This window comes from Arachis hypogaea, chromosome 3 (assembly GCF_003086295.3).
Source record: "Arachis hypogaea cultivar Tifrunner chromosome 3, arahy.Tifrunner.gnm2.J5K5, whole genome shotgun sequence".
In the NCBI taxonomy this organism is placed as follows: Eukaryota; Viridiplantae; Streptophyta; class Magnoliopsida; order Fabales; family Fabaceae; genus Arachis; species Arachis hypogaea.
Genome location: NC_092038.1, coordinates 21175549 through 21189025, shown reverse-complemented (window position 1 = coordinate 21189025; position 13477 = coordinate 21175549). Strand labels below are relative to the sequence as shown.

General features: G+C 29.3%; 2 protein-coding genes across 3 annotated transcripts; both read right to left on the bottom strand.

The window, feature by feature from the left end:
• Window positions 1–6042: 6042 nt before the first annotated feature.
• Window positions 6043–8182, bottom strand: LOC112774349 (uncharacterized). The gene is made up of 3 exons (XM_025818461.1): window positions 7599–8182; window positions 7079–7348; window positions 6043–6376 (listed from the first exon to the last, which is right to left on the bottom strand). The coding sequence occupies exons 1-3, from the start codon at window positions 8180–8182 to the stop codon at window positions 6043–6045; spliced, it is 1188 nt and encodes a 395-aa protein (XP_025674246.1).
• A 2316-nt stretch (window positions 8183–10498) lies between these two features.
• On the bottom strand, window positions 10499–12407 carry LOC112789794 (CASP-like protein 1C1). 2 transcript variants are annotated; one of them, XM_072232536.1, is made up of 4 exons: window positions 12098–12407; window positions 11751–11944; window positions 11550–11652; window positions 10499–10954 (listed from the first exon to the last, which is right to left on the bottom strand). In XM_072232536.1, exons 2-4 carry the CDS (start codon window positions 11912–11914, stop codon window positions 10721–10723), a joined length of 501 nt encoding a protein of 166 aa, XP_072088637.1. In that variant the 5' UTR covers window positions 11915–11944; window positions 12098–12407; the 3' UTR covers window positions 10499–10720. The 2 variants fall into 2 exon arrangements, with proteins under 2 accessions (XP_072088637.1, XP_025687621.1); XM_025831836.3 differs by lacking the exon at window positions 12098–12407 and having other exon boundaries at window positions 11751–12055.
• Window positions 12408–13477: the final 1070 nt, after the last annotated feature.

Genomic DNA, 13477 nt, shown 5'->3' with positions numbered 1-13477 from the left:
ATTTTTTAGGGCAATTTACTTATATAAATAAAATGATAAAATCCTTTACCTAAATGTGCAAAACGGATTGTTGTTACGTGCATGTGCAAAACCCTATTCTATGTAATCCGTGGCAACCCACCACGGTTTTTGAATTGTGCATAAACCGTGACAGGTTGGGACGGTTTATGGGGAAACTTAGATGCTTGTAAACCGTGGGAGGTTCCAGCGGTTTATGAAGGGGGCGTGGAAGGCATAAACCGTGATAGGTTACCACGGTTTATGAAGAAGGTGCACTAAATGTAAAACCCTGTAACCCACCGCGGTTTATGAAGACTGCAGCAAAATAAGTCATTTTTAGAAAAATAAAAAATTTAAAAATATAAATTTTTTATTTTTATACTTTTAGAATATAAGATTAAATAATTAGAAAAATAAAATAAAGTCCAGCAATATCCAATAAACAACAAATATGTAAATTTATTATTTTTTTAATTTTTAAACTAAAAAAAGTATTTTTTTTTCTAATAGCAGAAAAATAAAAAATTACAAGAATATCTAAAAAATAAAAAATTGAAAAAATTTAATTTTATTAAATTAATTTATTCTTAATTTGTAACTAATTACATAAAAAAATTCAACTGTCCGGGTATAGCATTATCCGATGAATAAAAAAATAAAAAAATATTTTTAAAAAATTTAAAAATTTTAAAAATTTAAAAAAATTCTAAGAAAAAATAAAAAATTGAACAATTCTAAAAATTGTCCGGGTATAGCATTATTCTTTTTTCTAATTGTAGAAAAATAAAAAATTCTAAGAATATCAAAAAAATAAAAAATTGAACAATTTTATTTTTCTAAATTAATTTACTCTTAATTTGTAAACAAGTGCAGCAAAGAAAGTCAACTCTCCGGGTGTAGCATTATCCGGTGAATAAAAAAATAAAAAATATTTTTAGAAAAATTAAAAAATTTAAAAACCTAACTTTTTATTTTTATATTTTTAGATTATAAGATTAAATATTTTTATTTAAATTAAAAAAATAAAATAAAGTCCAGCAATATCTAGTAAATAACAAATCTGTAAATTTTTTTTTAATTTTAAACTAAAAAAATACTTTTTTTCTAATAGTCAAAAAATAAAAAATTCCAAAAAATCTAAAAAATAAAAAATTGAAAAATTTTAATTTTTTTAATTAATTTATTCTTAATTTGTAAACAATTGTAGCAAAAAAATTCAACTGTCCAGGTGTAGCCTTATCCGATGAATAAAAAAATAAAAATATTTTTCTAATAGTCGAAAAATAAATGATTCCAAAAATATCTAAAAAATAAAAAATTGAAAAATTTTAAATTTTTTTAAATTAATTTATTCTTAATTTGTAAACAACTACAGCAAAAATAGTCAACTGTCTGGGTATAGCATTATCCGATGAATAAAAAATAAAAAAATATTTTTAGAAAAGTTAAAAATTTTAATTTTCTTAAATTAATTTATTCTTAGTTTAAATTAATTTACTCTTAATTTATTCTTCATAAACCGCGGTGGGTTATAGGGTTTTACATTTAGTGCACCTTCTTCATAAACCGTGGTAACCTACCACGGTTTATGCCTTCCACGCCCCATTCATAAACCGCTAGAACCTCCCACGGTTTACAAGCATCTAAGTTTTCCCATAAACCGTCCCAACCTGCCACGGTTTATGCACAATTCAGAAACCGTGGTGGGTTGCCACGGATTACATAGAATAAAGTTTTGCACATGCACGTAACAACAATCCGTTTTGCATATTTGGGTAAAGAGTTCTGTCATTTTATTTAAATAAGTAAATTGCCCCATTTTTTATTTTTTTGTCAATAAATATTTAAATTTTTAAAAATTTAAAAATATATTAAACTTTTAATTTTTTTAATTTAAACACATTAATTTTTAAATTTAATTTATTCTATTTTAAAATTTTTTTTATGTGTGTATTTATACTGATTAAGTTAATTTTGATAGACTCAAATAAATATGAGAGATCAATATATTTTGATTTTAAAAAAATTTTAAGAATTTAAATACATTTTTAAATCGTGAAAAATTTAAATATTTACGAATCAAAAATTAATAATTTATTTATTTTTTTTAAAGATAAAATACTACAGATTAAATAAATTAAAAAGTTATGTGTATATAATAAAATATTACGGATTAAATAAATTAAAAAATTAAGTGATATTTATATACACATTAATTGGGGTGTCATCTTTCATAATTTAAAATTTTAAAAGATGGATTTATATATGTTTTTAATTTTTACGATAAAAAAATGTTTCAGATAAAATAAATTGAAGGTGGTTGAAATTTTTCCGAAGAGAATTGAGAGCAAGAGAGGTGTGTCGTTACTTGTTCCGGTGTGGGAGGAAGATAAGGATGACATGCACCGACCATGTTTTTATATGTGAGTAAGGGCTAAGGCTATAGGATATGTGGCGCAATTGAACGGGGGTTTTCATGCCTATTATCAGTGTAATTAATTTAAGAAAAAAATATATAAGTAGATAATAAAAATATTAAATAATATAAATAATAGATATATTAGATATTTAATTTATTAAGTGTGTGGTGATTATTTTAATATTAAAATTTAAATAAATAATTTAGAATGTAGTGTGTTTTATTTGAATTTAACTAATTTTAAAATTTATTATTCATGTTATTCAAAAAAATTATTGGTTACGAAGATATTTACGTAAATCAATACGTTTATTTTTACGCAAATCAATTTTAGGTATATGTTTTATTATATTTTATTATCTTTTTATTATTTTATAATTATTATCTCATAACTTAAAAAAAAAGTTTGAAATGTATGAATATATTCATTTCATATAAAAAAACAGATATTTTACTATATATTTTTTTAATTAAAAACTAAAATTAATATTCTCAAAATTGGCGTTATCCAGCATAACCCATTTAAAAATTAGTTATGAATTTTAAAGTATTGCCTTGATAAAACCCGCATTTTTAGCATTTATAGGTTATTAAGTTAATTATTTTTTATCCACTAACTTTAAATATATCTTCCCTTTTAATTTAAAATCCATTGATTTTTTTTTTGGTGAGGATTAAAATCCATTGATTTAAATACATGGATAGAAAAACAACTAAAATAAAAAAAATTATATATACTAATTTTGTGTTTTATTTTGAAAAATAAACCTTGTCATTCCTATTTTCTATATTTATCTCTCTTCTTATTATATAAAAAAAGATACAAAAATAATTTAGTGTCTAACTTTTTTAAAAAAATATTATTTATTATATATAATTTATAAAAAAATTATTATTTTTAAATTCTCAAAACATTTTATAAATTTTATAATTTTTAGTTTATAATAATTATAAATTAATTATCATCTTAATTAATTCGATCTTTATTATTTTTATATAATAAAAAAATATATCAATACATTAGTTTTAAACTTTTGATAATACCACTCTATCTATCATCATCAGTTCTATGGAGTCTATCTAGATTACCGCTTAGCCTCCTCCCCTACAATAGTAGTTGCCACCTCATCCACTGCCATAACCCCCTACCATCACCACCACTATTGTCGTTGCCTTGACACGATGACTCGCCAAATGTTGGAGTCTTAGTGTGTTCATGGACTGTATGTTCTCCATCTTCTTCCTTTTTCAATATTAAACTTGTAACAAAGAAAGAGAATAAGATTGAGAGAACCAAAAGTTAGGTAAAATTAAATTTTTTAAAAAATTGAATTTCAAAATATTTTTGTGATTTTTATAAGTAAAATATCCACACTATATTGACCCTAAGATCACTCACTCATATAAATGACGCTATTATATTTTTCATCTTTCAAACTCACTAACACTCATAATACTAAAGAGAGAATTTCTAATATTTCAAAACATATTCAATTTCATTTATGGAACACATATACAATACACAAGGTATATGTGCCTTTATATAGGCAATGCTTCCTACTAAAATAATAATTTATGAATCACAAATCAATTTTGTAATGACTACCATGCTATGAGTTGTCTTCATGAATCTTCCTTCAAATTATATTTATGTAGTTTCTATAATCTTCTAATTTAGGTTGCTTGGTCTTCAATTTCAATTCAATTTGATTTTGAATTTCTTCAATGCTGTAGAATGTTGTAATTGTACTATTCTCTTGAATGTTCTTCAAAAATCTTCAAGCTTCCAATATGTTAGCTTCTAGCAATATCTAGCAAATTGATGATTATTGTATTCAACTAAAACTTTGCTTCTTCTTTGACCATTTTGACTTCAAAAACTCTTTATGAAAATTCTAGTGATGCAAGTTGATTTATAATGAATTAACATTGCCTCCCTTAAATCAAGCTTGCAGAATTAATCATTCCAAGCATCTTCTTTAATTTGTAAAATAACTCTGTCTTTAATGGCTTTGTAAAGATATCTGCAACTTGTTCTTCAGTTGGACAGTACTTGATCACAACTTCTTTTTCATTCACCAACTCTTTGATTTTGTGAAATCGAATATCAATATGCTTCGATCTTCCATGGAATACTGGATTTTTGCAAAGTGCAATAGCTGACTTGTTATCGCAAAATATTGTTGTTGGAGTATTTTGTTTCTCGTTCAATTCCTCAAGAATTCTTCTTAGCCAAGCTGCTTGTGTTGCACAACTTGCTGCTGCTATATATTCTGCTTCTGCTATAGATAGTGCTACTACTGGTTGTTTCTTTGACTACCATGAAATTGCACCAGAACCAAGATAAAATACAAACCTGAAGTACTTTTTCTTGTTTCTATATCTTCGGCCCAATCACTATCAATGTAGCCAACAAGATTTACTTCATTAGTATTTTCATAATAAATTTCATCATTTAAAGTACCTTTGATATATCGAAGAATTCTCTTTGCCACTTGCAAATGGTTGGTACAAGGCTCCTCCATAAATCTGCTAAGCAAACCAACTCCAAACACAATATCTGGTCTAGTCGCAGTCAAGTACCTTAGACTTCTAATCAAACTTTTGTAATATGTATGATTTACTGCTCCTCCTTTATCTTCTCTTAGCAATTTGAACTTCTCTTCGACTGGAGTAGAAACTGGCTTTGAATGTTCCATTTGAAATTTCTTCAAAATATCATTTGCATATTTCTTCTGAGAAATGAAAACACCATCATCTCTTTGAACCACTTCAATGCCAAGAAAGTAAGACATCAAACCCATATCTGTCATTTCAAAGTGCTTTATCATAGCCTCCCTGAATTCTGCAATTATCTTCAAATTGTTGCCAGTAAAGATTAAATCATCAACATAAAGACACACGATCAAGATATCTCCAGATTCAACGAACTTGATATAAAGAGTATGTTCAAATGGACATCTTTTGAAACCATTCTCAATAAAATAAGAATCAATCTTCTTGTACCATGCTCTTGGTGCTTGCTTTAGCCCATACAAAGCTTTCTTCAATTTGTAAACTTTATCTTCCTTTCCAAGAACTTCATATCCTGCAGGTTGCTCAACATACACTTCTTCTTCTAAAGTGCCATTTAGAAATGCAGACTTAACATCCATTTGATGTATCTTCCACTTATTTTGAGTCGAGAGTGAAATAATCATACGAATAGTGTCTAATCTAGCAACAGGAGCAAATACTTCAAAATAATCGATACCTGGCTTTTGTTTGTATCCCTTAGCAACTAATCTTGTTTTGAAACGATCAACTTCACCATTGGGTTTGTACTTAGTCTTGTAAACCCACTTTACTCCAATCGACTTCTTATCTGCTGGTAAATCTGTCAGCTCCCATGTGTCATTCTTTTCAATGGCATAAATCTCATCATCCATTGCTTTCTTCCAATTGTTATCTCTAGAGGCTTCTTCAAAGTTTAACGGCTCACAATATGAAAATAGAGCAAAATTTAGGATTTCTTTATCAGACGGATCGTTGTCATTGCCAACCTCATAATATGCTAATCTAACTGGTAGTCTCTTATCTCTTTGAGGTCTTCTAGATGATTCTGATTGCTCGGTTGCATCAGGTTATCTTTCTTCTTCATCATCACATGTATTTGAAATTATAATAGGATGCTTTTCTGTCTTTGTGTTCCAGTCCCATATGTCTTTCTCGTCGAACGTCACGTCTCTGCTGATGATCACTTTCTTTGATACTGGATTGTACAACTTGTATGCTTTTGAGTCTGTGCTATAGCCAATAAAGATACACTTCTCGCCTTTGTCATCTAACTTCTTCCTTAATTGATCTGGTACGTGGGCATAAGCAATACACCCAAAGACTCTGAAATGATGAATGGAAGGTCGCTTTCCACTCCAAGCTTCTTCTGGTGTTTTATCACGAACACTCTTTGTTGGACATCTGTTTAAAATATGAACTGCTGTTGCAACTGCTTCTGCCTAAAACTCTTTAGGCATTTGTTTTGACTTGAGCATGCATCTGACCATATCCATGATGGTTCTGTTCTTTCTTTCAGCAACTCCATTTTGTTGAGGAGTGTATCTAGTTGTTAGTTGGTGTTGAATTCCGTGTTGCTTAAAGTATTCTGAACACGCAAGATATTCTGTTCATCTGTCTGTTCTGAGAATTTTGATTTTATAGCCACTTTGTTTTTCGACAAATGCCTTGAATGTCTTAAAGACATCACATGCTTCTGATTTCTGCTTCAGAAAATATACCCATGTATATCTACTAAAATCATCAATAAAAGTGATAAAATACCTGCAACCACTATTACTTGGAACTTCTACAGAACAGAGATCTGAATACACAATTTCAAGTAATCTTCTAGCTCTCCATGACTTTCTTGTAGGGAATGGATCTCTGTGTTTCTTTCCCAGTTGACAAATCTCACAAACACAATTGGGAATATGAATCTGTGGTAGGCCAAAAACAAGTCCTTTTCTTGACAGGTAGTTTAGTACAAAAAAATGAAAATGTCCAGACCGCATATGCCACAACCAATTATCATCAAGTATCACAAAACTCATGCAAGAGGGATTAACATGTTGAATTTTTAATGGAAACATTCTGTTTGAAGTCATCTTTGCTTTATCTATGAACCTTCCGTTGTTGTCAAACACAGTGCAATATCCATGATAAGTTATCATCTTATATCCCTTCTCAGATAATTGCCCCATACTCAGTAAATTGTAATCAAGTTCAGGAGCATAAAAAACATCAGAAATATAACTCAGAGAACCATCTTTCAATCTAACTGGTATGTTCCCTTTTCCTTCAATAGGGATCTTTGTACTATTACGAAACTTCAATAATCGTTTAACTGAATCATCTAATGAAGAAAATAACTCCTTTCTACCAGACATATGATTACTACAAGCATTATCCAAGTACCATATATTTTCATCTTCAGCACATTGAATTACTTGTAAAAAATAAAGTCTGAGTACCCGGATTGTCATCAGTATTTTGATGCTGATTTTCTGCAACGTGTACTTGATTGTTATTCACCATTTTGAATCTGCAATCTGCTGCTTTGTGTCCATACCTTCCACAATGAAAGCAATTGAAATTGGTTTTTTCTTGATAAAAATTACCTCGACCTCTTCCTCGGTTGACAGACCTGAAATTCCTTCCACCTCTTCCTTGATTAGGTGGTGTAAAATTATTGTAACTTCCTTGGTTGTAATTACCACGACCTCTACCTCTGAAACTTCCTCTGCCTCTACTTTGAAAATTAAAACCACGACCTCGTCCTTCTTGTGTACGGCTTGATTTTGCAATGTTGTTGAAATTCACTCGGCTTTTCAGGGCTTCTTCGATTGATTTTTCCGATTTCTCCAGTATTCTACTGATGTGACTTTCCATGGTTCCTTGCAACTCTGTAATCGTCATGGTATCCATATCATGGGACTCTAGTATCGTAGTCACCACATGGTCATACTTCATCGGCATGGTGCGAAGAATTTTCTCCACTACTTTACTATCGAGCATATCTTCTCCATAGACTCTCATTTTATTGACAAGGTCTGTAACACGAGTAAAATATTGCTCAACAGTTTCTGAGCTAGACATCTCGTACCTTTCATAATCTCTTCTCAAAGACTGTAGCTTTGCTTTCTGAGCTTTATCTACGCCTTTGTATGACAGTTTCAACGTGTTCCATGCTTCTTTTGCACTTTTGGCATTTGCTATTTTGCCAAACATCGTATAATCTACTCCTTGATGAATTTGAGATAGCGCCAATTGATCTCTCCTTTGTTGGACAGCATCTGCTCCTTCTTGCAAACCCGGTTCAATGAAGTTTCATAGGTTCTGGGCCTTCAAATGGGTAGACATCAAAGTCTCCCAATAACTATAATCAAGTTTCCCATCTAACTTGGGACCAGACCACACAATATTAAAAGTATTTGCCATACCGACTCTATGAATAAACAACTATGTGAGAACTCTCTCACACCTCACAAAATCTCCAACACCAGACGCTGGATTAACCATTTCTGATACCAAATGTAAGTAAAATACTCACACTATATTGACCCTAGGATCACTCACTCATATAAATGACGCTATCATATTTTTCATCTTTCAAACTTACTAACGCTCATAATACTAAGGAGAGAATTTCTAATATTTCAAAACATATTCAATTTCATTTATGGAACACACATACAATACATAAGGCATATGTGCCTTTATATAGGCAATGTTTCCTACTAAATAATAATTTATGAATCACAAATCAATTTTGTAATGACTACCATACTATGAGTTGTCTTCATGAATCTTCCTTCAACTTATATTTATGTAGTTTCTATAATCTTCTAATTTAGGTTGCTTGGTCTTCAATTTCAATTCAATTTGATTTTGAATTTTTTCAATGTTGTAGAATGTTGTAATTGTACTATTCTCTTGAATGTTCTTCAAAAATCTTCAAGCTTCCAATATGTTAGCTTCTAGCAATATTTAGCAAATTGATTATTATTGTATTCAACTAAAACTTTGCTTCTTCTTTGACATTTTGACTTCAAAAACTCTTCATGAAAATTCTAGTGATGCAAGTTGATTTATAATGAATTAATAATTTTTCATCTGCCAAATTAAAAGAAAGAAGAAATGAAGGAAGAAGTTATCATAAAAAAAAACATATGTTAAACATCTTCTAAAAAAAACTCTAAACATAACTAAACATGAGACAATTAGCTAATCTCTATGTAGGTATAAATCACTGCATGGCATCATGTGGTTGATGATGGATATATCATGAATTCAACTAACTTCAATCATCTTTCATAGAAAAAGCTTTTAGATAATCAAAGTCCAAAGCCCAAAAAGAGAAACCGAGCTAGCAAGAAAAAGGTTTTACTTACCGAGGAAAAACGCCAGTGAATGCGAATATGGTGAAGATGAGATTGTGAAAGTGAGAACTGGAAATTGCGTTGAAACCTTGGGTGCGAGAATGGCGCAGAAGAAAAATAGATTAGAGGACGAAACACGAAACGGCGTGTTATTGCAGAACAGAGGCGCCGGGAAACAACGAAAACACCCCTTTTCTGCTACCTTCCTTTCATCTTTACTCCCAAAACGTGATCTTTTTTCGGCTATTCCTTTTTTCCTATTCCCAAACCCATCACCATGAGATAAAAATCAAAACTTTTATCCTTAACATCAACTCCAACCACATGCAACAACAGATACTGTACTCTCAACATGCCAATTAACAGAAAAATTATACTAAATAACATACCTATATGAATCGGATACAGTGCTATAGAATGCTCCGATGATCTTGCTGCTGGGTTTCTCCTCCCTGCATCTTTTCGTTTTCCTGGTTCCTGGGGTTATGGAAGGAATGAAAAGGGGAGGAAAGTTTTGATCTTTAACTCTATGTAATTTCTTCGTATATTTGGATGTTAATTTACTAGACTGAAATTGCATTTTATTAGAATTAAATGTTGATGAGAGATTTTTAGGGATTTGATTGAGATGAGGTAGAAATTAATTTTAGGAATGAAATTAATTACTATAGGAATGAAGAAGAAGAAACGGTGATAAGTGTGTTATTGATAAGCAAGTGGAGTACACTCTCTTGTCATGAAAGTGAAATTTAGTTTGTACTATATCTATAATATACTCTTTTTTTAGCTACGTAGCACTTTCCTTACATAAAATAGTTACAAGTTATGCTGATACATATGTGCATATGTGTGTGCAAAAATTGACAAAATATAAAAAATTTAATATATTAATTGATTGTTAAACAAAAATTAATTATCTTCTAAAATTTATGTAGATAAAAAAAAATAAGGTGGTTACTCCAATGAAAATTTTATTATTGTCGTCATGTGAAAATATTTTATTTTGATTATTGGATGATAAATTGTAGGGTTTGATTTTCATATGATATAAAAGTGTTACTATTATTTAAAATGTGACCAAATAAATAAGTTACATTTTTTAAATAAAGATCATCATAAAAAGATATTTTTGATATTTGGAGTAATTGCCAAAAAAACAAACCAGTAAACTTGCAAATGTATAGTAAATATAACACAAACAGTCAAATACTCCCCCAAAAAAGTATCCAAAGTCTCACCTCTATGAAAATTAAAATACACTTATTAGAAACACAATTAACACTGTTGATTCATCAACTTATGATTCCACTCTTCTAGAAGACTATAACTATGCCTTATGTTCCAAGGAGCACCCTATTAATATTTCTTTGCACTATAATAATCCATCTCAGCATTTTCTCAAGATAAGAGGATCCAATACTCTATGAATGGAATTCAAAAGAAGAATCATGTATATGATCATTGCTATGGCACCAGCCACTAAAGCTCCTGTAACTTGATTGCAAAATTTGGGGACTGAGTTACATATTGGTAGCCAAGCTGCATGGCTGTTTCCCTTCTTTCCAACTTGAGCTATGGCCAATGCTGCAGATATGCTTGACACAAGTAACATGGTGAACACCTGCTCATAGAAATTAACTCAATTAATGTAGTGCCTGTCTTCTCTCATGCATAAATAGTCTTTATGATATTCTCAACATTAGCTTAGTGATGTATCATAATCATTGCAAAGTACTATATGATTTATATATATGCCATCTATTTCCTAACGTATAATATTACCTTTTAGTATATATTTGGATAAAAGAGATTAAGAGAATATGTCTGGATATCTTGATTCCATAATAAAATATACTATATGTACATAAAAAATCAGTTACTATAAATTTATATATAAATAAATGTGTTGTTTAATTTATTTTTAATATATATATATTTTGTATAAATCTATATTTTTTCACAGATGACTGATTTAGTAATTGATTTTTTTGTATACTATAACATGGTTATTCAAAAATTCAAAAAATTAACCGGATGAGAGAAATACAAAGAGAGTAGTACTTTTGTAATTATATACTATGGTCATTTAAACCATTTCACAAGATAGCCTAGAATTCAGTGTTATTTACTTGACAATTGAATTGAGAAGCTCTTTGTGATGAGCTTAATTATGTGTTGCTATTGCTTAAGTAAGAAGGAGCTTTTAGAACATTCACCAGATCGGTCGCTACCGCGAGTCGCCAAAGAAAGCTTTCCGGAGGAAGAAAGAGGACTAAGAATCCATAAACTGTGACTAGAGAGTTTGCAATCACAAAGTACCTGGGAGAAAATTGTTTGGTCAGTTCGAATAGAAGGTAAGAAAATGGACGGAAGGGAGTATAATAAATTTATGAACAATAGCAAAGGAAGACACTCACTTGAAAGCAGGGGTATTAGTGTATTTTGCTTCAAATTGAAATACTAAGACACTAGCTTTCTCATGGCTAGTAGCCATGACAATAACTGCTGAAAGGGTTGCCCCAAAGGCCAAGAACCTTAACAGAAGGTGGCAGATTTTCCTTGCCTTGGTGATGGATTCCATGGTGAACCAAAAATTGGTGCAAAATGAATCCTATAAGGGTCAATGGAAAGGGTGAAATATTTAATAGAAAGCAAAGTAATTTGAATTTTTAGCATGCTGAGGTATACAAAAAAAAAAAGAAATATCGGGACCATGATTAGAGTTAGGAAGGAAAGTCAGGGATAGTGCACCAAAAATTCGTACTTATATGAATGTGTGATGTTAGGTGAAGCTTTTATCTGTCTATGGCTTCTATGCCACCAACTTGTTATGTTCTTTTTCTTCTTTTGCTGCTGTGGCTCCTTCTATGAGGTAATGTAAACAATTCCATTTTCATTTTATTAATTAACTAACCTTAGATGCTATAGGTAAATCAAGGTCATGCTAATATAGAAAACATAGATTAGTTGCATGTCATTTTCGGTTTTATTTAACTATTAGCTAGGTGTTTTATTTATAGACAATTGGATACTAGGAAAAAATTGGATTACAAGTTTTGCAACCTAAGCAAAATGAAAGAGCATTTGAATTTTCTTCTCGTGTCTTTTATCTTCTGTGCATGTTTTGTTTTTCCCTTTCAATTGGTTAAGCTTAGAAAGCAAGAAAAGATTTGTGGTATTCATTATTCGAGCTTCTCGTGACATGATTTGGAACGATTGTAGTGAATAAAATGTTAGAATTTTATTCTAACTGTACTCCAATTTATTATTATAGAAATTAGTTTGAGTGGTATTATAATTTTTTAAAAAAATTATTAGTTAATTATATTAGCAGTTGATTAGTTGTCCGACGAATTATTCGTAAAGATAATGTTTAGTTTTAAAGATATAGATGAAGAGACATAGTCACGTTAGTATATGTCTATTATTTGCTTGTTGAGACACAATTTTTAGATAGACATATTAGTACATAGTCACACAGAATACAATTTTTTATACTTTTATCTCTTATTAATTTTTACACAATTAATTTCTACACTTTTATTCTTTATCAATTTTTTACACTTTTATTATTTATCAATTTTTTACATTTTTATCCTTTATTAATTTTTACAAAATATAGACTTTTCCTAATTTTATCATGTCTTATTCAATATTTTACCAAACACAATATATATATATATATATATATATATATATATATATATATATATATATATATATATATATATACTAATAATTTGTGTCCATGTCTTTAATGTATATATCTTTGTATCAAAAAAGACATAAATCAAATGCGGCCAAAATGTATAATTTGAGTCTCCAATTCATTCTGGTTCCATCTGAATTGGTGGTTCAAGAATTAAAAATCCCAATTTAAATTAAGAATTATTAGCAATGACTGGAGGTACGTAAATAATTAATTTTAAAAAATAACTAACATATGATATTAGAGTAAAAATTATTTGTCTTACCATTTTTAAATTTAGTTTACTGTGTAATTATTTTAATCAGATTGTTTTTAAAAAAATGTGTAGTATAAATTTTAGAATAAAAGATAATTTTTATCAATTTATAAAATAAAAAATCACTGAAATTGAAATTAACACACCATACAAAAAAAGAATAATAAATAATACTTTTT

Bases quoted from the DNA above. Each gene is read 5' to 3' on its own strand.
- LOC112774349 (XM_025818461.1), bottom strand. From the start codon at position 8,182: ATGTTTGGCAAAATAGCAAATGCCAAAAGTGCAAAAGAAGCATGGAAC. The intron at 7,349-7,598 runs GTCTGTCAACCG...TAATGCTTGTAG, and splicing joins AGAGGTGGAAGGAATTTCAG to TAATCATATGTCTGGTAGAA. The intron at 6,377-7,078 runs GTTCATAGATAA...TATTTTAAACAG, and splicing joins GTGTTTGACAACAACGGAAG to ATGTCCAACAAAGAGTGTTC.
- LOC112789794 (XM_072232536.1), bottom strand. From the start codon at position 11,914: ATGGAATCCATCACCAAGGCAAGGAAAATCTGCCACCTTCTGTTAAGG. The intron at 11,653-11,750 runs GTGAGTGTCTTC...ATTTTCTCCCAG, and splicing joins ACTAATACCCCTGCTTTCAA to GTACTTTGTGATTGCAAACT. The intron at 10,955-11,549 runs GTGAATGTTCTA...TTCTATGAGCAG, and splicing joins TCGCGGTAGCGACCGATCTG to GTGTTCACCATGTTACTTGT.